A 25957-nucleotide genomic window follows, 5' to 3' on the forward strand; every position below is an offset into this window, starting at 1 on the left:
TTCAAAAAAAATAAAATAAGTAAGAATATAAAACTCCTAAATTGAATACAAACAAATCCAACTGATTTCAAGTAAGAAAGATCAACACAAGCGGTTATCGAACATAGTAACGGACTACCCACCTTCAGCCTTCAGACGGAGGAGCCACAAACAAATTTTGGAACTTTCCTAAAGGGTTGGTTTTTCACAGTGATACGGGTTCCACAATTCTGAAGCTATTGAAGGATGGAGCAAAACTGAGCAAAGGAGTAAATGGTGATTCTCACTGTTGGAGACAGCAGTTGCTCACACGGAGTGGCAAGAATCCTGTCCTATCCGATTGGAATCGCAGGTGTCAGTATGAACTCATTTTTAGTAAGTGTACGTTTTTCTAAGTTCTGAAAGAGCTCAATAGCAATGAATATATCTTAAGTCCAGATCTGAGTCAGGTATCATTGTCTACTTAATAAAACCAGCACTCCTCTTTTTTTTTTTTTTTTTTTAATTTTAAGTAGGCTCCATACCCAACGTGTGGTTGAACTTATGACCCCGAGATAAAGAGTCACATGCTTTACTAACTGAGCCAGGCAGGTGCCCCTCAAACCAGCACTCCTTGGAAAATAGCTGATTCCTGGTCTGGGATAGGGATAGAAAAGTTGAGCCTGGAACATCTTGTTGTACCAGAAAGTAGAGGAGTGGTCAAAAATATTCCAGATATGTCGAAGGGTCACAGGGGTCATCTTGAAGGGGTTTTCACCGCTTTGTGACAATATGAGCATCAAAATAATGACAGTAATGACTTTTAACCAGTTACTAATATAAGAGTTCAAGAGTCCAGGGGCACCTGGGTGGCTCAGTCAGTTTAGCATCCACCTCTTGATTTCAGCGGGGTCATGATCTCAGGGTCGTGAGCTTGAGCCCTGCCCTGTGTCAGACTCTGTGCTCAGCAGGGAGTCTGACTTGAGATTCTCTGCCTCTCCCTCTGCCTCCCCCCCACCCCGCCACTCTCTCTAAAATAAATAAATAAATCTTTAAAAAATAAAGAGTTCAGGAGTCCATAATGATAATAAGGAAAGAAAGGGAGAGAAAGGAAAGGAAAGGAGGAAGGAAGGAGAAAAAGAGAAGAAAAAGAAAGAAAAGAAAGAGAAAAGAGAAAAAAGAAAGAAAGAGAAAAGGAAGAAAGTAAGGAAGAAAGGAAGAAAGAAAGGAAGAAAGAAAAAGAAAAAGTCTTCTTGACAGTAGAATGCCCACCATTTGGCTATTATTACAGTAATAACGTATTTGGGTGAGAGGATAAATAAATAGACGCTGCAACTGTGGGGTGAAAACTTGATGACGCACAGGGAATTTACATAGAATCACAGTCTCTTCCTTAAAATTATTAACTACAGAGGGGAAAATAGGAAAATTTATAGTGGAGAGAACTGGGGGTGGTTGGGTGGGAGAACACTTTAATCAAGTAATCAATGTTAATGTTACCAGTAACGCGATAAAACATCATGTTCTCCTGCTGTGATGCACTGGGGAGATGATAGCACATTTGTGATGTTCTTGCCCAAATCAGAGCAAGCAAACAAATGAAACTGAATCTTATAATAAGGAAACACGAGACAACCCCAAACTCATAGAAAAATTTTTTTTAATTGGATGGAATGTACTTTAAAAAATGACCATGTCATGAAAGACAATGGAAAACTGAGAACCATTTCCAGATTAAAGGAGTCTAAAGAGACATGAGAACTAAATGCAATGTGTGATCTTGAACTGGAAAAGAAATCCTTATAAAGGACATTATTTTGGACAACAGGCAAAATTTGAGTATGGAATATATCACAGTTATGTAATTATGTATTACATAATAATATTTTAGCAATGTTACATTTCCTGTTTTTTAAAAAATATTTGTATTGTGGTTATGTTAGGTAATCTTCTTGTTCTTAAGAAATACCCACTGAAGTATTTATTTATTTATTTATTTATTTTTAAAGATTTTATTTATTTATTCGACAGAGATAGAGACAGCCAGCGAGAAAGGGAACACAGGCAGGGGGAGTGGGAGAGGAAGAAGCAGGCTCACAGTGGAGGAGCCTGACGTGGGGCTCGATCCCATAACGCCGGGATCACGCCCTGAGCCGAAGGCAGATGCTTAACTGCTGTGCCACCCAGGCGCCCCCCACTGAAGTATTTAAAGGTCAATGGACATGATGTCCGCAACTTACTCCAAATGGTTGAGGAAAAAAAATCTATGTGTACACGCACACATACACACATACACGCACGTACAGGTCACAAATGTGGCCAAGTGTTAACAATTGGGAAATGTGGGTGAAGGATAAGGACTTTTTTATACTAGTCTTACAGCTTTTAAGCTTAAAATTATTTCAAAAAAAGTTTTATGTTTTTTTTTTCCTTCTTGCTCCTTCCATGGTACTTAAAAAACTTTTTTTCCCTTCCTGCTCCAACTCACAATCTGGATTCCTTATTGGGCAGGAGTGCACATATTCTCAGACGTCCCTGGTGAAATGGTGTTGGGGAAGTGGAAGTTAGTGCCATTTACAATGGAAATGAATGAACGGGGCTCCAGCTCGGAGGAAATGCTGCTGTTCCGTTCTGTGGCAGGGTCTGCCCCACCTCCCCTTTCCTGGAGGGCGAGGGAAGCCTTTTAGCCACAAGAATGTTGTCATCATTATTTCTTCATCTGGTCATTGATAACTGAGCAGAAAAGGGGAGAGGACAAAGGTAGTGAGAGGGTCCTGTCTGCACACTGTGTATCAATAGCTCCCTTCTTAAAAGACCAGAACATGCAAATGTGTGTAGGATCTCTCATATAGGTGCATCTATCAAGCGAACCTGAGACCATTTTCTTTTTTTAAAAAAAACTTTTCATTTTTATCTATTTATTTGAGTAATCTCTGCACCCAGTGTGGGGATCCAACTCATGACCCTAAGATGAAGGGTTGCATGCTCTTCCAACTGAGCCAGCCAGGGACCCTGACCATGTTCTTATGAACGTGTGTGTGTGTGTATGTGTGTGTGTGTATTATTATTATTATTTTTTGGTCATCTCTACACCCAAAGTGGGGCTTGAACCCATGAATCCAAGATCAATAGCCGCACGCTCTTCTGACTGAGCCAGCTAGACGCCACACGTTTTCTTATTTAAACGCTTTGCATTGGACTACTGTACGGTTAAATTTCTTTATTATCCAGAATAATACTATTACGATACAGAAAAGCAGCCTAGTCCCACATCCTTTGTTGTAATTCCAGTATTTACAGCAGACCACTGGATAGTCCAATCCAGAGATTAGGTACAGATTTTACAATTACAAAGAGGCAAACATCAGCATTGCTCTGAAGGGACATTCCCCTAAAGGAGTACAGCAGAGGCCAGGAATATTTAACAAAAATTGTATGGCAAACAGATTCCTCAACAAACCATCAAATTCACAGTCAAGGGGAAACAGACCACAATGTTAGCAACATAGCAGCATCTAGCAGGTAACGAGTCAAAGCTGTACATAGGTTACCATACACAGAGCTTGGGAGACCGGGAGCATAAAAGGCCTAAGATCAGCCCATGCCCCACCCACCCACACACCCACCCACCCGCCAGGTCCCTGTAGTTTACAATTGGATCTGTTCGTGCTGAGGACCCCACCACAGGCCCTATTCTAAAGAAGTCTAGTTTCTCCCCCCAGTTTTGTTTTTTTTGGTCTATGTCAAGGGGCATAGGTAGTATGTAAAACTGGCTGCCTCCCAAAGCCAGTGATAAAAAAGGAAGTATAGGCCTCTCAATTAATTTCACAAAACAGAAACAGAAAAGGCTAAGTCCTAGGCAATTGTGGAGTATGAAAAATGTACCCCAGTGCTCCTCCCTCCCTCCCCCCCAGTTTGCATTCTTTCATTTGAATTAACTTGTGTCTCTCTCTACTGTGAACAGTGAATGCCCAATGTAGGCTCAAAGTGCTCTTGGAGGGATTTTCCTTTTTGTTAGGAATCAAAGTCTTAAACTAAAAGAAGCAACTGTTTATCTAGAGCTGGTAGAGCCGGTCTGCTTACGAGGTCACACCCTGTTGGCATCACCTAGGCCTGAGAGCATCTCTCCTGGGGAACTGAGCCAATTAAGTAATAATTCTCTATGAAATTCTTGGCAGGTGTCAGCCTGCCCTTCACAAAGGCTCAGGAGCTACACTGCTTCTAGAACATTTCAGCTTCACATCATCAAGTGCCCACAAGGCTTGGGGAGAGGCTGGGGCACACCTGCTTTGTCCTGCCCTCAAGCCTTCTTGGAACTTGGTATAACAGGCTGACTCTCTCTTCAGTGGTCAGTGGGAGCTTTCCAAGACTCAAGGACATATGTCATTCCCAGGACCACTAAAGCGACGCTGTTACACCCCCCACGGGGGCAAATGAGGCTGCAAACGACTGGCCTACGTTAAGTGAACTGAAGGCTGGAGATGTTAAAACACAGCCGCAGATGTAATCAGCCGAGGTTCTGTCTGGCAGGGGGGCCTCATCTTTAAAACCCTCGCGTGTTCTGCCCTGCCTGCTTTCTCTGTGGGTCTTCTATTCACTGTGTGTGCTGCTTTATCGTTTGTTTCTTGCACGTTGGTATAGTCTCAGAATTTCCAAAAAACCACCTTGGATTCGGTTTGTTTATATACACAGAAAGTTCAGTTACATTTAGGTTTTGGTCATTTTGGTGCTCTAATGCATCTTATGTTGGTAACTTTTATTTCTATAGATTACTGTGATCTACATTTTGTTTTTCAAGATGGCACTTCCGCTTTTAATGACTATAGCCAGTTTCACTAGACCTCAAGTGTACTTTTCTGAGCTTCTCATCTTTGCTAGTGAATTTGAAGAGGAATGAATAAGTCATTTCTGAGCCATGATTTGAAGGACCTAGTTAAAAAAAAAAAAAAAAAGCCTTTCCCCTGCTGTCCCTCCAAACAGCACTTCTGGCTGGAGGCAGCATGGTGACCTGCTTGTGTCTGGCTGTGACCTGCGTCTGGATGAGGGAAATAGGAGGCTGGCAAAAGAGTTCTGGAAGAATTTCGGAAGCGTGGAGTGACACCAAATTTGTTTTCCACATTTTGCTGCAGGTTGGCCTTGTGAAAAGATTAGAAAGTAGGGCCTCTGAAAACAAAGGAATCATGATTACATAGCCCAGAGAAGATCTTTATGCAGTGAAGTAGGCTTCCTTAGAACAGAGCATGAGTAATTAGGCCCACATGGGCACAAAATAGAATACACAATATTTGTTTAGGTAAAACGAAAAAATTCCCACTGGTAAAAACTGACATAACTGTGGAGGCTTGACCATCTTAATTAGCAGAGTAGAGGCCCCTCTATAGGACCGGGTGGATCAGGTTTCAGCGTCCTTCCAGACTCAGGATTCTGAGAGGAGGGTGGTAACATGGGGACCAGCATGGTTTCAGTGGGTACCAGGAATTGGCATCGGTTATGAAAGGAAAGAGCAGAGCTTCACTCAGATGTAGGGACAGAAAAACATACCACAGTACAAAACACGTAATAGCTGCATAATACTGATCAGTTTATAAACAGAGTCTTAGAAGCCAGTTGAACATCACTCTTGTTAACAGGTGACACAGTCTCCCAGTTCTCACTGATAGGAGACAACTTCTAGACACACACATATTGCACAAAACCTCAATACAGGTTTCTACAGGGAAAGTTTCTACCCAGTCCCTGCTGCTCCCCAAAGGTTAGGGAACAAATGTGACCCAGCGTTCCTACTCCTGTGAGGGGACACACATCTGTCTCTTCACTTCAATGGCAAACTCCAGGGGCACCAGGTGACCTTGGTCATAGGCAAGAATCATTCAATGTGGCAGCACTTGTGGCAGCTGTGACTCCTTCCTTTTGGTGATCTCAAGCCTTTACAAAGTCCCCAGGTGCCCAAAATGACAGATGTCTTTTTTGAAAATAAATACACCAGAATCAGCTCACTCATCCTCAAAGGAAATTGACCTCTTTTGAGGGGAGTTGCTAACTTTTCAAGGGAGTTTGCTGTTCCCCTGCCAGTACAACTTCTCTTCTACTTTTTTCTTTTTCCATCGGCAGAGAAGCAGCATCTTAAAGGTCTTCCTGAAGGTTCTGTTGCAGAGGGCATAGCAAATGGGGTTGACAGTGCTGTTGACATAGCACAACCAGTAGCCCAAGTGCCACAGGGTGACAGGGACACACTTGTCACAGAAGGTGGAAACCAGGACCATGATGTTATAAGGGGTCCAGGTGATGATGAAAGCCAAGAGAATGGCACTCAAGGTCTGGGCTGCTTTCCTCTCCTTGACAAGGACCATTCTCTTTCGTTTGGTCATTTGATGGCTGAGGTTAGGATCCAGGCCTTTTGTCGAAGGGTCCTTGGACACTGGGAAGGAGCAGCGCATGATTTTCACCTTGCGACAGCCATTGTTAGTCTCCTGGGTCCCATCAGCTTTCACCACCAATCGGAACTTATAGGCCACACATTTCTGACTCTTGGGTCTATGAGCAGCACCTGGGGACAAGAAGTATTTTGGGGTGGCATAGTCATTTTTTTCAGCTTGAGCGTTCACAAATGTTTCCTTGGTCTCTTCGGCACTGAATTCTTCCCTTGGGCTTTCCTTGGCCTGACTCTTGTAGACGACTTGGAAGACAGGGTCAGTGGCTTGGGATGGCTTGTCCTCATCCTCTGAAGAAGGGTAGCTGCTACAGGTAGTGAGCTGCTCGGCTTGGGCCCACTCGGTGCTTGGGCCAGTGGCTTGGGATGGCTTCCCAGGGGTGGAGGTGCTCCTGCGAGAGGACGACCAGGATGCTTGGTTCCTTTCCCTCTGGGCCAGTGTGGGTCGAGGGCAGCTAAAGCAGGATGACAGCAGAGCCCGATGAGCCGGCTTTCTTGGCTGCGCTTGGGCCATGGAGTCAGAGCCCTGGAGGTCAGCCAGGTCCTTGGTCCGCTTCCCCGTCTCGCGGTAGATTCGGCAGTAGAGGGTCGTCATGACGGAAACGGGGATGTAGAAGGCAGCGATGGCCGTGCCGAAAGTGATGGTGGGCTCGGACAGGAACTGGATCTGGCACTCATCTGGTGGTACCGTCCGCTCCCCGACCAGGTACTGCCAGCAGAGGATTGCTGGGGCCCAGAGGACGAAGGAGATCAGCCAGGCCAGGCCAATCATGATGCCAGCCCTTTTTGGGGTACGCTTGGCCCGATACGTCAGAGGTCTTGTGATAGAAAAGTAACGGTCAAAACTGATCAGCAGAAGGTTCATGACGGAAGCGTTGCTAGCCACGTAGTCCAGGGCGAGCCAGAGGTCGCAAGCCAGACTGCCGAGCACCCAGCGTCCCATGAGGATGTAGGTAGTGTAGAGGTTCATGGAGAAGACCCCAATGATGAGGTCTGCGCAGGCTAAGCTGAGCAGGTAGTAGTTGCTAACGGTCTTCAGCTGACTATTGACTTTGAAGGCAGTCATGACTAACACGTTGCCCACAATGGTAACCAGGCTCGCCACGGCAGTCACGGCTGCGATGGTGATGACTTCCCACAGCCCGTGGCGCTCCAAAGGCTGCTGACTCACCGGCGTGCCGTTGACACTGGTTGTATTGTGGTAAGACTCCCCTTCCATCCTGAAGTAGGGTGAAGTCTTGGGTTCTAGACCATCTCTTTTCTATCTCACCTTTTCTTGGTCAGCATCTGGAAGAGAGGGAACTACATTAGCTCCACTCACCAGCATGGGTCTTTTCCCACTCATTGTTTATCATTTACGGTACAGTCTTACCATAGAACCTACCGTCACGATAGAATGTTAACACATACTCAGAGCGCGACGCTGCGATGCCTACAAGTGTGGGTGACGTTCTGGGGCAGCAGCACCCCTTTGCTTTTTAGAAGCACCGATGCCTGAGAGCCTTTCTTGTACTTGAGGCTGCTGCCCTCTTGTGGTTCTAATAGGCAATTTTAAGAAGAGGGCTGTGAAGACGTGAGGGAAGGAAAAGGAATTGGGGTAACTGGGGAGCAATAAAGAGAAGAAAGCAGGTGATGTGAAGTTACTTTTGATTGCAACCGATTTGGGGGCAGAAACTCTGTTTTCTAAGTTCCCAGTGATACGTACCTCGTCTATCATGCCCTGGGGAAAGAGAAGAGTTATATCTATAGTCCCACTACTAAACATCATTGAATTTAATGATAGATTCAATTATTAAACATTATTGAGGCACTGTCATGAGGTAAGACTGTATTGTGACACTTCTCCCTGACTTAATGTATGAACTCTGTGTGCACAGAGGGTTTGAAATTTCCCCCAGCTGCTGAAGATGATGACCTCCCCCCATTCTTGAGCCATTTGTGATATAATAGAAATGATTTAATTTTTTAAAAAAGATTGTATCTATTTATTTGAGAGAGAGCGCGAGGGAGCACAAGCAGGGGGAGGCGCAGAGGAAGAGGGAGTAGCAGGCTTCCCGCCGAGCAGGCAGCCTGAGGTGGGGCTCCATCCCAGGTCCTGGAGATCATGACCTGAGCCAAAGGCAGACACCCAATCAACTGAGCCACCCAGGCGCCCCATAAATTATTTTATTTTCTGATTATAAATTAATATTTCTTTGTAAAAGTTCAAGCAATGTCAAAATGTATAGCTTAGAAAACAAGCCTCTTGCAGAGGTAATCGATGATTTCCCCTATGCACATATTAACAAATATTTAAAAACAATTATTTTTAAATGGGTGACTTTTTAATGTTTACACTCTGAATTTTGTTTTTTACTTAACAAAGCATCATAGACATCTTTTTTTTTTTTAGTTTTTTTTTTAACGTAATCTCTATACACAATGTGGGGTTCAAACTTGTGACCCTTAGATCAAGGGTCACATGCTCCTCCGACTGAGCCAGCCAGGCACCCCAATAGATGTCTTTTCTATCAGCATGTCTCTTGGATCAGAGCTCTTTTTTCATTTTGATGACTGCACATTATCCCAGTTAATGGATATAATAAAATTTAATCAACATCCACTGACAAATTCCAGCTTTTAAAAATAAAAGTAAATTTTCCTTTTCTAGATTAAACATATATGTACATGATAAAAAGCTTCAATGGCTATAAAAGTGTAAATGGTAAAAGATAGGTCTCCCACCTCTGACCTCCAAGCTCCCAATTTCCCTTTTCTGGAGGTAACCACCGTTACCACCATTTCTCTTCTTTCCTTCCAGAGATATAACATATGCATGCAATATTTATTTGATGATATATGAGAAATACCATTAAAATTTTCTTTTATTAAGTAATCTCTATGCCCAACGTGAGGCTTGACCTCACGACTCTGAGAGCAGGAGTCATGTGCTCCACCAACTGAGTCAGTCAGGCACCCCTGAAAAATATTTAAATTACAAAATTCCAGACATCATGATATGATGATAGATAGTGAAAGGAGAATCTTCTTGATGACCTTCAAAGCACGCCAGGTGGGCAATCACTGCTCTTGAGGAAAAGATGTCTAAGCTGAGACTTGAAGCACGAATGAGCTTTATCTAGGCAAAGAGGATGTGTGGGTGGGCCGGGGGAACAGGGTCGCAGCCTCAGCGCAGAGCGTATTTGTAAGCCCAAAGGCTAAAGGAGGCATCACGCTCAACATCACTGATCATGAGGGAAATGCAAATCAAAAACTAGAAAGAGGTATCACCCCACACCTGTCAGAATGGCTAAAATTAACAACACAGGCAACAACAGGTGTTGGCGAGGAAGTGGAGAAATGAGGTAATGTAGAGAAACCGCCACATCCTATTCTGATGTCAGTTTGGGGTTTTAACTATTATAAAATGAAGGGTTAGTCTAGGTAAATGGATCTCATCACAGGCAGCTCATTAGAACCATCTGGGAGCTGTTGAAAAATACCAATGTCTAGGTCGCACCCCAGATGTTCCCAAGAATCTATGTGGGAGAGACTTGGGCATCCATGTCGTTTTGAAGTTCCTGGGGTGATTCTCCCCTGCAGCCAGGATGGAAAACCAGTGACCTCTCTAGATCCTTGCACCTCAAGGTGCAGTCGGTAGATGGCCAGTACTGGCATCGTCTGGGAACACGTTGGAAATGAAGACATCTCCAGGACTAGAATCAGTGCTTCTCAAAATGTAACATGCTTATTATGAGTTACCTGGAGGGTTCAGCGAAACTTCACAAGGGTGGAGTTTGCAGTCCCACATTTCTCAAAACTCCTGAGGGCTCTCTATGCTGCTGACCCGTGAACTCTATTTTAAATAGCAAGACTGAGGAGAATATCTGAACTTCCCAGAGAAGGGGAACCGTAGCTTACAATGGTGCTGTTAAAATTGGAATTTTCCAACTGAAATGTGAAGTAACATTTGGATACCCCCTCCCTTCGAGGACATTTGAGTAATTTTTATTTCTCCTGTTTGAACTTAATACATACTTCCTTTCCAGGTTTGCTTCTCTCTATTCTTTCCCTTTTCCCCCTGCCTCATGTTTGAGAGGATGATTTTTCCTGATTCCTAAGCTGGTGGGAATGGACAGATCTTGTCACAGTCAAAATGACATATGGGACATGAGGTAGGTTCCATGACTGAAGGATTGATTTTTTTGTGGAGATGATAGTTGAGTGTGAAAACTGAGTGTCAGGCTTAGTAGTCTTCCACAATAAACTTTTGAACCACGAAAAGCTTTTTGAGTAAAAGATTAGATTTATGGAGGAGTAACTCTGTTTACTTATTTAATTTTATTTTTTTTAAAAGATTTTATTTATTTATTTGAGGGGGGGCAGAGGGGAGGTAGAGGGAGAAGCAGACTCCCCACTGAGCAGGGAGCCGAAGAAGATCCGGGATGTTGGGATCATGACCCGAGTTAAACTCAGACACTCAACTGACTGAGCCACCCAGGCGCCCCTGGAAAGTGGGAACTTTTCAAGTTTGAGTAACCAGCTAAGAACTCATGAATTCTCACTCCCCAGGTAACCACTTACATTTCATTTCCCTCCACAACCCAAAAAAAACCCAATAAGAGTTACTCCTTGGACACCCGGGTTGCTCAGTCAGTTGAGCGTCTGACTCTTGATTTCAACTCAGGCCATGGTCTCCAGGTCGTGAGATCGAGCCCTGCATTGAGCAACTCTTTTGGTGAAGAGCTTGCCTGAGATTCTCTCCCTCTCCCACTGCCCCCCCCAATTGTGCACGCTCGCTCTCTCTCTCAAATAAATAAATAAAATCTTTAAAAATAAATAAAAGTTCCCATTTTCCACTACTTTGTAGAGAGTGTGTTTATTTCTAGGGTGGCAGCATCAGCAGAGAGCAAACAATCACCCCGGGTTTATCTTCTACCACCAAACAGAAGACAAAGAGTCCCAGAACAATCAAATTGTCCTTGTTCCCAACCCTGGCAGGTTGTTTCTTGCATCTTTGTTGTCAATAAATTATACAAAGGAAGCAAACCAACGCAAAAACCAAAAAAGGTAACAATGTGTATCAGATGAATTCTTTTCATTGTGGGGCGGCCTTGATGACTTCTGAGGGTTTGCACTAGGTGACCTTAGACCCTGCTTTTCTGAAATACCTTTTCTCTGAGAGGCTTTATGCCTGAACCAGGCTTCACTGTTTCTATAGCAACCATAGTGGAACCTTTAATAGCATCTACGATCCAAGGATATCAGGACATCATCATAACCAGCTCATGTTGTTATGTAGAGTGTTCATGAGCGGCTCTTCCCCCACCCCCTTTTCAAGGATTAATCAAGAGAAAGTCAGCTTAAACACACATGGTGGCACTGGGTTAGATGTCAGGAAGAACTTCCAGTGACGGAATGTGTGAGTAAAAGAGGTTCTGAATTTGCCTTTTTTGTTTGTATTTTAAAGTAGGTCAAACTTCTTTTGATTGATAGAATACTGCCCGAAGATACATGGTGATTAAGAAATGACTTCTTCATGTCGCTAAAGCAATAATAATATCTGGATCAGAATTTCAAGGTAACGCATGTTCTTTTAAAATTTCTAACATGTATTTAGTATTTTTAACTGAAGTATAGGTGACATACAATATTATATTGGTTTTGGGTGTACAAAATAGTGATCTGACAGTTCTTTCTGAAATGCTCACCATGAAAAGTGTAGTTCCCATCTGCCACCATACAAAGTTATTACAATATTATTGTTAACACAAGTTTTTTAAAACATATTCCCTGTTCACTACTGTGCTAGATTTCATTGGGCATATAAAAGATATATGTAATAGTCATTGAAGTGAGGGAGTTGGACTTACACAGTTCTAAGAAAAAGAGGGTAGAAGAATTAAACTGAGCCTTTGTACCACATTTATGACAGAAGTCTATTACCCAGGACATCAAATGACTGTATTTTCACTGTAGGACAGGAAAACAGGTGGGATTGGGTTACACGAAGGCATAAGCTGGAGCCATTCAGTGCATGCACTGTGTCCCATCAGGCCGTGGATGTGCCCAGGTGGGCCTCGTCCAGCTGGGATCAGTCTTGTCTGATTATCCCAGCGTGCTGGGCAAAGTTCATCTCCTACGTGGGCCATGACATGGAAAAGCCTGGCAGGTACTGCCAAAACAGGTTTATGAGAGAATCTGGAATTCTAGGAGCTCCCCACTGTATTGTCCAAGTCTTCCCAACAGACTTAAAGACATGGTGTATGTATTTATTTTTGAATTCTGAGGATAGTGTGTTGTTCTGGAAGCAGCAGCAAGAGAGTGCATCAAGGAGGAAGGATGATGAACTGTATCAAACGAGTTGGATACAACAAGAAAGAACCAGAAAGCCTGGGCCTGGGGCCTGACTGCCAGACTTAGTTACATGGAGATCACAGAGACCTTGAGATGTCCTTTGGTGAGGTGGGAGTGGGGAAGGCCTTGTGCAGTGGCTGGGAGACTGAATGGAGGAGATTGGAGGCAGCACTATTGATGGCTCTTCTATTTTTTAATTTTTTTGTCCTATCATAACATCCACTTTCATCAAACAGTGAGAGCTTAGAAGCTCTATGGTGTCAGGCTAGGAATTATGAGGTTTCCTGGAATTATGATGCTTGAAGCCTCAAATACAACCTTGATTGAGTGGTTCTCAAATTTGAGCATGCATCCGAACGACCTGATGGCGTGTGGTTGTAAACCACTGATGGCTGGGCCTCACCCCCTTTCTGATTTGGGGTGAGGCCTGAGAATGTGCATTTCTTTTTCTTTTTTTTTTTTTAATGATTTTTTATTATATTATGTTAGTCACCATACAGTACATCCCCGGTTTCCGATGTAAGGCTCGATGATTCATTAGTTGTGTATAACACCCAGTGCGAGAATGTGCATTTCTAACAAGTTCCCAGGTGTTGCTGTGTTGCTGGTCCACATTTTCAGAACTATTGCCTTAAGGAATTAGCTGCCTCTTTTTTTTTCTTTTTTAAATAAATCAAGTCACATATATTTAAAAATACGCAAAAAGTCCAGTTTATTTTCTAATGGAGCTGCCCTATGTAATTCAGCACTTTCTTTTTGATATCTCACAAATACTACCCAAGGGAAAACTGAATTTTTTATTCATGCAATAGCATATGTTTAAAATCAGGACTATCAAGTTAAAGCAATAGCAGAAAAGATTCCTTCCCTTTGTCATTTATAAAATCAAAAGGTCTCTGGTTCCTTTCAATGCAAGAATGCCATCTTCATTCCTGACGATAGATTCCTTTTCCAAGTGAATCAGAATCAAAGAGGAAAACATACTCAACATCTTGATTAAAAGAACTGCAGCTAGAGGTGTCCTTCCAGCTGGGAAGTGTTAGCAGGGGGATCTTAGAATTCTCCATTTCTAAACACTCCTGGCTGAACTGAAAAAAATCGTAATTGGACAGACAGCGAAGGGGAGAGTAATATAGTCTCTGGCCATCTGGTGGCATCTGCAGCCTAGACTGAAGAAGAGAGTCTGAAACCAGACTGAGTGAGGATGAATCCCACTGTCAAATTATTTAACTCCTTTGTGACTCAGTTTTCTTATCTGTAAAATAGGAATAATAATAGTATTTACCTTATAGGAATATTCTGAAGATTGAAAGTAGGTACATTTAAAGTGCTTGGAATAGTGCCAGGCACAAAGTCAGTGTTAAATAAATGTTAGCTCTTACTATCCACAAGCAAGTGCATCTTTTCAATTGTAATTTTGGAGCCTTTTGGTGGGATAGTTATATAGTTAAATCAACTTTTGCTGGTGGTTCTCATCCAGGTTGATTTTGCCCATCAGGAGACATTTGGCAAAAACTGGAGACATTTTTGGTTGTCACGACTTGGTGGGGGGAGGTGTTGCTAGAGGGTAGCAACTAGTGTGTAGAGGCCAGGGATGCTGTTAAACATTCTACAACGTACAAGACAAACCACCACCACCAAGATTATCCAGCCTTAAATGGGCCAAGGTTGAAACTGTGATTTATTCTGTCTGGTGTGAGATTAATATGCGAATCTTCCTCGTGGTGAGAGCCCAAATTGTTGGTGTGCTGGTAAATATTTAACAACTGGTTCTACCCTCATCTCCAACAAAGCCCTGATTTGCAAAAATTTGCCAGTTTCTGTGGTGTAAAAATTCCTACTGTGACCCATTTCAAGTACCAACTTTATGTCACTGGATGTAGAATTAGGAAGAGATAATGTGCCAAAACATTATAGCTCCTGGCCACACAGGAGATGGGGGTCCAGCTTGTCCAATGCATTCTTTTTTTTTTTTTTTTTAAGATTTTATTTGAGAGAGAGAGACAGAGAGGGGGTGCACAAGCAGGGGGGAGGGGCAGAGGGAGAGGCAGACTCCCTGCTGAGCAGGGAGCCTGAGGCAGGATTTGATCCTAGGACCTGGCCAAGGCACTTAAGTGACTGAGCCACCCAGGCACCCTGTCCAATGCATTCTTAAAAATGCCTTTCCTATCTGTCTGTATCTCCTCTTAGCTCCTTAATGGTGCACAGCGAAAAGGACACATCTGTTGTTAGTATCACCATCTTTGCATTTAGTGCTTACCTAGAGGTGGGATTACTGAATTTGAGAGTTGAGCATGGGGATGAATAACTTAATCCTGGTGCTACTGGCCATCTTAATCTCACAAGTATAGACGTGGAAAAAAATGAAGAAATAGGGTTTGAAGAAATAAAACAAAGGGAAAGACTGGGGATCAGTGGAGAGGGAAAAGAAAAAGTTGATGTACTGTGCAAGAATTAACAGTGTCCACTGACACTGGGACGCCTGGGTGGCTCAGTTGGTTAAGCATCTGCCTTCGGCTCAGGTCATGATCCCAGGGCCTTGGATCGATTCCTGCATCATCATCATCATCATCATCATCATCATCATCATCATCATCATCATCATCGGGCTCCTTGCTCAGCAGGGAGCCTGCTTCTTCCTCTGCCTGTCGCTTTCTCTCTCTCTCTCTCTCGTGCTCTGACAAATAAATAAAATCTTTAAAAAAAACAAAAAATAGTTTCCACTGACAAAAATGTTCATTATTAAGACAAGTTATACAAAAAAATATATAATACAATGTTAAAAAATACTGTTATGCTGACAACCTTCCCTGACACATCTCCCCCAACACTGTATTCCCCCTTTTGACCAATGGCATCATTAACTACCACCAAGCAAGAAACCTGGGCATGACCTCTAACTTCTCACCCTCTGCCCACCCCACTTACAACTAACTGGTCATGAGGTCCTATCAATTCTCTCATTATTTGCCTCCTTGGCTCTCAACTTAATTTAGGCCCTAATCATTTGTGGCTGGGATTATTCCAGGAGTTTCCTAATGGCTCTGCCTAGGATTCTAATTCTCTACAGAATGATTTTCGGAGTGTAGTGGTTAACAGCATAGACTCTGAAGCCAGACTGCCCAAGGTTCCAATCCAATTACATACTAGCTGTGTCATCAGGGAAGTTCCTTTGTTAGATCCTTCATCTGTAAAACGGGGCTGACACTAATATAACCATAAGGCCGCTGCGAGGTTTAAGTGAAGTGTCATATAGGAAGTGTTCAGAACCACGCTCTGTGTCACTATGTTTAAGATTGTTTCTCTGCAGTTTATAATTCTTCAGTGGTTCCCTCTGTCTAGAAAGCTCCCATATCCCACTTATTAACCAAACTCCTGCTTAACTATTAGGCCTTGGCTCAAGGGTCTATTTCTCATAAGGCCTTGGACTACTCATTTAGGCATGGGTTTTTTCCTTTCTTTGGGCCTTCGCCTTGAATCTTTCATTGCACTCAGCACACTAGTGCAATCTTTAATTTTACAAGGTTATCCTCCTTAGGGAAAGTGGAAAGTGAGCTACTTGAAGGCAGGGACAGCGGCCCCCCCCCCCTTTTTTTAATCTCCAGGACCATGCCGTGTGCCTGGCACAGATAGACAATTAGAAGCAATGAACAGTGTTAAGTATATACGGATATAAGAAAGTACTGGGAAGGGGGAAAAAGCATTTGTTTTGCTGTGCTGATTGGATGATGGCAGTTTTAACCCTTGTTTTTTAAATTTTAGGTGGTTTCTGTAATACAAAGTTAAAAATGGCTTCCATGTATCCATATAACCAATTGCCCTTCTTCCCCCTGGTTAAAAGAATAGACTGGACAAAAAAATGGACTACTATGTAGTAATAAAAAAGAATATAATTATCAAATCATGGATGAGTCTCAAAAATTTCTACTAAACAAGTGACACACACACAAGAATAGACTGGAGAGAGCCCGCTTGAGTTAAAATGCCAGTTCCACCACATAAGGCAAGTTGTTTAACCTCTAGGGCTGCTTCCCATCTACAAAGTAAGGATGACAGCAGCACCCACCTATCAGGGCTGATCCTAAGTGTGAGCTAACGTAGTAGTTCCTACAAAAGTTCCCTCGAGGACTCGGGCCCTTCGTCCATTACGGTTTTGCCCTGTGCTATCCCAGTTGCTCGCTGCAGCCACACCTCTCACCTGAGACCCACCCTCTTCCTCCACACCTCCTCCTGATCCCTGAATTCTGAATAATTTTAATAATTATACACATTCATTCTTGAAAATGAGATTAAAAGGAAAAAAAGGAAAAATTAACTCAGTGAGAGTCTCACCATACAGTGAACCTCTGATTACATTTTGGTATATACGTTTCAGATTTTTTAAAAATGCAAATACATTCGTATTCGTATTTTTCTTCTTTTTAACAAAAACGAGTTCCTGTTATACAGTTTAACCCCTCCATTTACTTTCTAACCCATCTCTGAGCCACGAGCCCTGCCCTACACCGGCCGTTTCCCCCATTTCTCGCTCCCACGTCGGGCTTTTTCCTCCGAAGCCCCAGCGTTCCCCGGGCCCCGGTTCCGGCCCCACCTGCCAGGCCCCGCGCCGCCCCGCCCCGCCGCGGCCGGTTTCCACCCCGGCCCCGCACCCCGCGCTCGCCGCCACCGGGGGCCCGGCGCTCGCGGCTCCTCCGAGCGACCCGTTTCCGGTGAGGCCGGGGCGTCTCCGCGGCCGTCAGGCTCCGCGCGCTCAGCACCGCCGGCGGAGGCCAGATGCAGGCGGAGCGAGGAGCCCGGGGCGGCCGCGGCCGCCGGCCCGGCCGTGACCGGCCCGGTGGGGACCGCGACCGGGCGGGAGCCGCGGTGGCAGTGGCGAGAGGCGGCGGCGGCGGGGACAGTGGCGGCCGCCGGGGTCGGGGCCGGGGCTTCCGAGGCGGCCGCGGCGGCCGAGGAGGAGGCGCCTCACGAGGCGGCCGCCGGGAGCCGGGAGGCCGGGGCGCCGGGGCCCGAGCGCCGGTAAGAGGCGTAGGCTGGGGGCCGGGGCTGGGAGGGGCGGGCCGCGAGCCGGGAGCCGTAGGCGGCTTGCGGGACGCGCGCGAGCTGGGCGGTGGCGCCTGCGCCTGCGCGGGACGGGCGGAGGGCGGCGGGGGCGCGCGCCGGGTGCACGTGGAGCGTGTAGGGTGAGGCCCCGGCTGCCCGAGGGGTCCGACCCGGAGTATCTAAGAACCCCGAGGCCGGGGCTGCGTGTGAGGGCTGCAAGGCTGGCGCGCCCGTTCGATGCGGGTGCGGTGTCCGTGCGATTGACCCTCACGGGGTGCGGTGCGGCCGCGGCTTGGTCGGGAGGGGCTGAGACTTGGGCAGCCTACAGTACGGGCGGGCTTTCCTGTTATTAGGGGGGAAGGGGTTTTGGGGGGGCGTTGTTGTGTTCACTGTGCAGGCCCAGCACCCGGTAGGATAATAAAGGGTTTCTGAATGGAAGAATGTCCCCGACGGACTGGACTCCAGAGTATTTCGGGGTCGGGTCAGATGCAGAGTCCTCTTTTATCCTATAGGTATAGGAGTCAGGGGTCCCTGGCCTTCGTTTTTCAACATTTTCCATCTGGATGTTTCAGCATCAGGTCTGAGTTTTAACAGCGATGTGACCGACCTTCTTCACACAGTGATGGGAGGACGCCTCTTCCAGGCAAACTCTTACTCCGCTGATACCGGCTAAAGGGGTTTCAGTGCAGTCTCTTTATCGTAACTAACGTGCGCTACAAAACTGCCGTCTATTTGAATTCTCGCCTGCATAGATTTAAAACAATTTTTGGTTGAGGCAAAATTTCCTGTTCCTGAAATACTTGGAGTAGCTTAAGTACACAGTAGGTAAGACGTCCCTAGAGAGAGTAATTGTACAAAGCTTGAAAGAAAATTAGAAAACTTAAAATTAAATGTAACATATTTAACCTGGTCAGGATTAAGGTAGGTAATAAGTAAAATTTGACTGTGGTATGAAGAAATTCTTAGGTTCAGTTTAACAGGAATGACCTAAACTCAGATCAGTCTAGTGGATACTACATAACACATTTTGTCCTTACAACTTTATACAGTTGACTCTGGAACAAGATGGGTTTGCAGGGCTACTTATATGGGGATTTTTTTTTTTTTTTGATAATGTTAATGTATTTTCTCTTCATGAATTTCTTAATGTTTTCTTTACTTTATTCTAAGAATACAGTAACTAATACATATAACATACAAAATATGTCTTAATCGACTGTTTATGTTATTGGTAAAGTTTCTGGTCAACAGTAGGTTATTAGTAGTTAAGTTTTTAGGGAATCAAAAGTTATACATAGATTTTTTCATGGCACCCCTATCCTGGGAGGTATGCGAGGCTCAATTGTATGCACGTGTGCACACACACACACACACACACACATATATATATAAAAAACCTGATTGCAACTTTATTTCTTAAACAACTTAAGGTTGTTTAAACTTTAAAACAATGTCATTTTATATCTATTGTATATATAAATTCTTCATTTTTTAAAAAATTATGTTCAGTTAGCCAACACAGTACATCATTAGTTTTTGACGTAGAGTTCAACGATTCATTACTTGCGTGTAACACCCAGTGCTCGTCACAACATGTGCCCTCCTTAGTACCCGTCACCCAGTTACCCCATCCCCCCACCCCCGTCCCTTCTGTAACCCTCAGTTTGTTTCCCTGAGTCCAGAGTCCCTTGTGGTTTGTCTGGGTTAATTGACTTGCCTAAGCATTTATAGCTAGTGTCAGAGCGGGGGTTTATACCAACCTGCTTTTGACTCAGCTCTGTTTTATCTCTAACATTTTTGTGAACCAGTCACCACTTTACTGAGAACTCCGGCTGCAGGGATCAGGTTTTCATTCTAACTGTAGTAATAGTACTTTGGTACTGATTGAAGTGTCTGGTGCAAAGGCCTTTAATAACAAGTGTCGTTAACGTCTTGGGTGAATGAAGGTGCTCTGTCCTCATCTCTGTGGAACTAAATTGAGTAAAATGGTGGTATATTGTGTAGAGAGTAAATAATATGTTTTTTGATTTACATTATATTGTAACCAATTCTATTAACATTTTAGGCTTTATCCCTTTTTGGGATAGCCTTAAAAAATATCCCATCTTATATTTTCTTTTGGGATTTTTTTCATCACCCCGTTTCATGGCTCGGCATGTCAGGGTACGTGAGTGTGTGGCACGGCGCTTGGGCCATCACCGAGAGCTGCGGCCGCCAGCGCTTCCACGTCTAGTACCCCTGCCCTCGTCTTGCCAGTCAAAGCTGCACGAAGAGACGTTGGAGGGATTGTTCCCTCATTTGGGTTTGGTCTGTGACCTCTAAGTTCCTTCCACTTCTTAGATCCTGAAGTACGAGTCATCTTTAGGCTTGCTGAAAATATGATTCTTGGTGCCTAAGGATTAAGTGGGACAAGACTGATTGCCCTGCCTGAGGCCTCCTTGTTCTCATGCTCCATGTTGCATTTGTGCCCCAAATGAAGGGTAATTGAAATGATCGGAAAGAAAAAATTCATAATAGAGGTTTAGCCATCTAAGGACCAGTTAGTCACCTAACTCCAGAATTTAATACTATTTACGCCTTTTGCTTTGTACTTTGGACCACTACACACACCATGTGGCTGGTAAATGGAAATCAAGACGAAATACAACTAAACAACTTCTAGACAAGTCGTACACCGAGGGAACTTCGCTGAGCACGTTATGCCTGCTAGTCTCTTGCACTTAAATCACTCCCTCTGTAGACAGCATGAACCCTAAGTTATGGAGTTTGGGTAAGCATGTCATAAGGCTAATTATCTTCATTGAATATCCACTAGAAGCCTGGTACTGCCCTGGGTGTAGTAGTTAACTTAAAGAAAATGCTAGGATTTGTTAGTATTAAACTTTTCTTTTTGATGAGCCGCTAGCAGAGAGGGGGCCAAGGCCTAATGGCAGTCCTTGGAATCTTTTTTTCTTTTTTCTTCCTTGTAGTAATGCTAGTACCTCACATTTATTGAGCACTTAGTGTGAGGTGAGAAAACCAAGGCACAGTTAGATAACTCACAGTTAGGAGACGTTAAGTAACTTAACCATTATCACGCAACCAGAAAATGGCAGAACTTGAATTCGACCCAGGCATTTTGGTTCCAGAACTGTTCTTTCATCTATTTCCCTAAACTGCCTCTGGAGTGACTTGAGATTTGAAAAGGGACGTGTGGCAGACTGTTGTATGATCCTTTCACATACTTCTGTTTTCCTGATGTCCCAAAATGGTATAAGGATTTAAAGTAGTACTGGTATCATATTCAGTGATTGTGGATGACAGCAGAGCCTCGCTTTCTTGTGCCACGTTTATATGGCAGCTGCTTTTAATCATTTCTAAATTATCTACGTCCAGTAAAAGGTAAGGCAGCCGTGTATAGGTGCATTAAGGAGAGTAAGAACTTGGAGGTATTTTTTTTTTCCAACCAAACTTTTGCTTTGCAAACAGTAATATAAATCCTTTGCCTTAATAATAGTTAATCCTAGATGCCCTTGACATTTTCATTGCTACTGTTGCAGTGAAAGGGAAATCTCTGACTTTGACGGTCAAGTTTCCTGCGAACCTGGAGGAAGAAAAGATGTCCAATCCAGGTTGCCGGCAGGTTTCTAAAGCGCTTGCTCCTTCACGGTTGCTGAGAGGAGTCGGCCTCCTTGTGTCAGCCGGACGGAGGCCGAGGGCCTACTGAAGTTCGCACTTGACAGCCTCTAGGCTGTATGTCCCCCTTTTCAGGAAGCCTGAAGTAAATTCGGTTAGAAACCGAACGTGCTTAAGTGTCCTAGAAGAAAATTGCGTTGAGATGAGCTCTTGGTGAGGGGGCCTGGCGGGCTCGGTGCGTAGAGCGCGGCTCTCGCTCTCGGGGCTGAAAATTCAAGTCCCATGTTGGGTGTAGAGATTACTTAAAAATACAGTCTTTAAAAGGAAAAAAAAATTCTTGGTAGTCCATGGATTTGGCCCCTTCCCCTGCTGCTGCAGACCACTCCTCAAATACTATTTTGGCATCTCTGTCCTTGCTCACGTGTGCTGTTTCGAGGTCTGCTTTTCTCACGGACCTTTATATCACTTACATAGTTCCGTTATGACACTTTTTGCTAGTATTCTGCTGAAAATTTTTTTGATAAATTATGTATGACTTGTACTTTAACATTTACGGCTAACATTTTTATCAATGGTTCAGATGGTTTCGGAACATAAAATTTGCAGCATATTTTATACTTGACATTTTAATTAATTAATTGTGTACGTGACTTTTTTTTTTTTTTAAGGATTTTATTAATTTATGTCAGAGAGAGAGGGAGAGAGCACGAGTGGGAAGGAGAGGGAGAAGCAGATTCCCTGCTGAGCAGGGAGCCCAATGCGGGCTCGATCCCAGGACCCTGGGATCATGACCTGAGCCAAAGGCAGACACTCAACTGACTGAGCCACCCAGGTACCCCTATATTGGACATTGTGAAGAGAACTGTCACACAATTCTTATACCTGGATGGAGTCTAAATACTATAGTGATTTGATATTCGCCATCATCCATTTAAGAATCACAGTAATACGTTCTTCAGCTGTGAGAAGATTTACATTACTTCTTTTTTTTTCATGTTTTAATTCCACATCTTCTGTAGAATTTTATCCAAGGTAACATATTTTCAAACCTGAAAACTTTTTAGCAATCACTTCTGCTTCCCTGTAACAAATCTTGATTTTTTTTTTTTAATCTTGTAATTTTAGAGCTTGGGTGTAAAATTTTTTTCTTTTCTGTTGAATTAAGATTACATTGATTAATATACAACTTATTTTGATTAGCAATTGTTACACATAAAGGTAAAATTTTATTGTAAATAGATCTCATTTTCCCTAATGAATTTATGTAGGTATCTGTGGATGAATATTGCTTATTCCTGAATGAAATAGGATTCAGAATCAATTCTCTTCCTAATTTTTATTTTTATCGGTGTAAGGACTGAGAAACATTAGTAGATGGTAATGGTTGGAGTTTTGTCATGTGTGTCACTCAATTCTTTGAATGCCTTCCTAATTATATACCGAAATCATTATTATAAAAATTTTTTTTAATGATCTGTCAGCTGACAACTGGATTAGGTCCTCCTTCAATTTTGTTGAAAGCAAAGAATTGGAAACTTCCTTGGGAAGTTGGGAAAGGACTTATTACTCGGTCTTTAGAGTTACGCTTTCTCAACAACTACACCTATATTTCAGATTATCCTTTTGCTTGGGGTCTCAGGGAATACACCACAGAGTGAGAATGGCCGAGAAGGGGTTGCCAGTCCTCAAGTGCTTTCTAGGACGGCTTTTGGGAAAGAGCTTGGACATTGACTGAGTATCTGAAACTTAAAAAAATCCTTGCTCATGTGTTTTCTGAGTAATCTTCATGAATCCCCAGGTATATATCTATACTCCATTTTTGGACTGTTGACTAAGATCACATTGCTTACTTTTTTTTTTTTTTTAAAGGAAGATAGTTTATTACATGTATTTACCCAGAGAGTTGGTTATGTTTTATTTATTTTTCGCGTGGTGGCTATGCACCACTTGCAGAATATGGTTTCCAGTTGTTGTCATTCTTAACAGTGTCACCATTTTTGTTTTAACTGATGCTAGGACGAGAAATGGCAAGCTCATAATTCAAGACCACCAGGTCTGTTTCCTGGGGAATTAGTTACTAAGCCATTGGACTTCTCCTGTTTTCTCTAGGAAAAGTAGTAATTATTTTCCATAGTACTGGGGGAGTGAGCTTTAGAGAGGCTGTCTAGGTCATTTGGTCCTATCCACACCACAGCATGACTTTCTAGATGTTTTTGTTCTGCTTTACTTTTTTTTTTTGAGTAAATTCTACCTGCAACATGTGGCTTGAACTCACAATCCCAAGATCAAGAGTTGAACCCTCTGCGCACTGAGCCAGCCAGACGCCCCTCTAGACTTTTTTTAAGTTGGCTCCATGCCCAGCATGGAGCCCAATGCCAGGCTCAAACTCATGACTGTGAGATCAAAACCAGAGCCAAGATCAAGAGTTGGACACTTAAACCAACTGAGCCACCCAGGTGCCCCCTCAAGACTTTTATAAAAAAGAAATTAAGTGGTTGAAAATGTGTTTTCTATTCAGGTGTCACTGTTTCCCGATGCACTTTGAAATATCAAAGGGAGAAATAAAGACCACACTGACACATAATTATTTCTCTTTTATAGATACTAGTGATGAGCTTATTGGGGCATTGGATTCATTCTTTTTGAAATTTCATTTTCTTTCATTGGAAGTCATTTGTGTATGTGTGTGTGCGTGCATGAGTACCAAGAGCAAATGGTTTAATACTGTTAACTTTTTTTTCTTTTGGATGGAAATACTCAACAATTTTGTTGGTTTGAAAATTTTCTATAAAGGTGTCATGGAGCAGCGCATGGGTAATTGATATATATAATATTTCACTTTTGAAACAGGGTTGCTAGAGGGGAGGTCGGTGGGGGGTTGGGTTAGCTGTGTGATGGTCATCAAGGAGGGCAGTGATGTGATGAGCACTGGGTGTTATATGCAAGTGATAAATTATTGAATACTACATCTGAAACTAATGATGTACTATATATTGGCTAATTGAATTTAAATAAAAAATTAAAAGAAAAGATAATATTTCACTTTTAAATGCGTGCCAAAGGATGTTGACAAGAAACACAAATCGATGTGCTTAATTTTATCCTGATGTTGCTAGGATGCTGTTTTAGAATTTGATCAACCAATTTGTCCATCAGCCTTAAATTGTTTAAAAAACAATTTCTGTACAAACAGCACTCCCAGGGATACTGTTCCCTACTGTCCATGTCATGTCATTGATATGTGCAAACAGCAGGGAAATTAAAAAATATGTAGGAGATTGATAGAACTCCCTGTTCATTCTATACTTAATCTGCCCTTTTTGTCCTCTTGCTATTAAGGACTGATACAAATACGTCTGAGCAAAGCTTTTTTTTTTTTTTTTAAAGATTTTATTTATTTATTTGTGAGAGAGAGAGCATGAGCAGGGGGAGGGGCAGAGGAGTAGACTCCCTGCTGAACAGGGAGGATGGGGACACAGGGTGCTGTCCCAGGACCCTGGGATCATGACCTGAGCTGGAGGCAGATGCTTTAAGCAAGTGAGCCACCCAGGCATCCCTCAATACTTCTTTAGTACCAAGTCAAACTTGTGTTGAGGGATAGCAAACATATTTTAATATTAACCTAAGCAAAGCATAATTGAGATGACAGGACTGTTACCAAAAATTCATATATATTCTTGTGTTATCCATACTACGACTCCTGTATATCTGTTTTCAGCTGTGGGAAGTTACTAATGTTGAGAGATTTTGTTAATGCATGTGTATTCTGTGAAATAATTAGTCACCATATTTAGGTTTCTATAATCTCTGGCTTGAAAGATCATTAACAGCTACATTTTGGGAAAACTTAAAGTATTTAGTGAGTATTCATTCTCAAAGTCCAATGCAGTGTGGGTTTCATTTAAATAGTGGATTTGGAATCTATGATTTTATTGTTAATCATATCCCAGGAGCTGGCCTCATGATATTGAAGACTGAGATACTTCACGCTTAGTTTTTCCTTTTACTACAAGACTGATAATAAAATAACATGTCTTTGTTTGATACTTGGGCTAATTAAAGCCTGGTCTTACTGAAAAAAGCTTAAACTCTGTTACAGATATATAAACCTCAAGTCCTTCCAAAGAAGTTATGAGTTTTTTGGGAGCAAAGCTTGATGGCAAATGAATATTTTTCGGAAGACAAAGCTTGGCTTCCTGTTTTCCCCTACTAATCTTCACATCATTTCCAAGTTGTGTTTTGCTTTGCTGCTTCTTTATTATGCCAGTATGAATTTGTAGAACAATTCCTATTAAGTTTTAAAAAATATTTTTCTCCTCTTTACAGCCAAGAGAATCATTGAATTAAGAGGTGACCGGAAAATGTTATTTTAAGAGCACGTATTTTACAAATTCACTGGAAGGAAAAATTAAGTAGACAAGTTGATTTTTCATTTTATAAGATGGAAGTAGACCTAAAAGAGATGGTTTTTACAGAGTTGGCGGGGAGGGGGCTCGGGTTTGTGCCTCAACTGTGTTCCAGTTGACTTCCTGGCAGGCAGGGAGGGGAGAGGAAAGTGCCGTTAAAGCGTGAGGATTA

At 43.0% G+C, this 25957-nt stretch overlaps 2 protein-coding genes across 2 annotated transcripts in view; one reads left to right on the top strand and one right to left on the bottom strand.

Moving 5' to 3' along the window:
* Nucleotides 1-3595: 3595 nt before the first annotated feature.
* Nucleotides 3596-25957, bottom strand: part of CHRM5 (cholinergic receptor muscarinic 5) — an 80200-nt gene continuing 57838 nt past the window's right edge. Inside the window, exon 2 of the mRNA XM_087859262.1 lies at nucleotides 3596-7675. Within this exon, the coding sequence (XP_087715388.1) occupies nucleotides 6003-7607 (1605 nt within the window). The 5' untranslated portion in view covers nucleotides 7608-7675 and the 3' untranslated portion in view covers nucleotides 3596-6002. The remainder of the gene's footprint in view (nucleotides 7676-25957) is intronic.
* AVEN (apoptosis and caspase activation inhibitor) overlaps nucleotides 17332-25957 on the top strand; it is a 168801-nt gene continuing 160175 nt past the window's right edge. The window contains exon 1 of the mRNA XM_045815770.2: nucleotides 17332-17740. Within this exon, the coding sequence (XP_045671726.1) occupies nucleotides 17498-17740 (243 nt within the window). The 5' untranslated portion in view covers nucleotides 17332-17497. The remainder of the gene's footprint in view (nucleotides 17741-25957) is intronic.

This window comes from Ursus americanus, chromosome 36 (assembly GCF_024610735.1).
Source record: "Ursus americanus isolate L20-20 chromosome 36, mUrsAme1.1.p, whole genome shotgun sequence".
Classification (NCBI taxonomy): Eukaryota; Metazoa; Chordata; class Mammalia; order Carnivora; family Ursidae; genus Ursus; species Ursus americanus.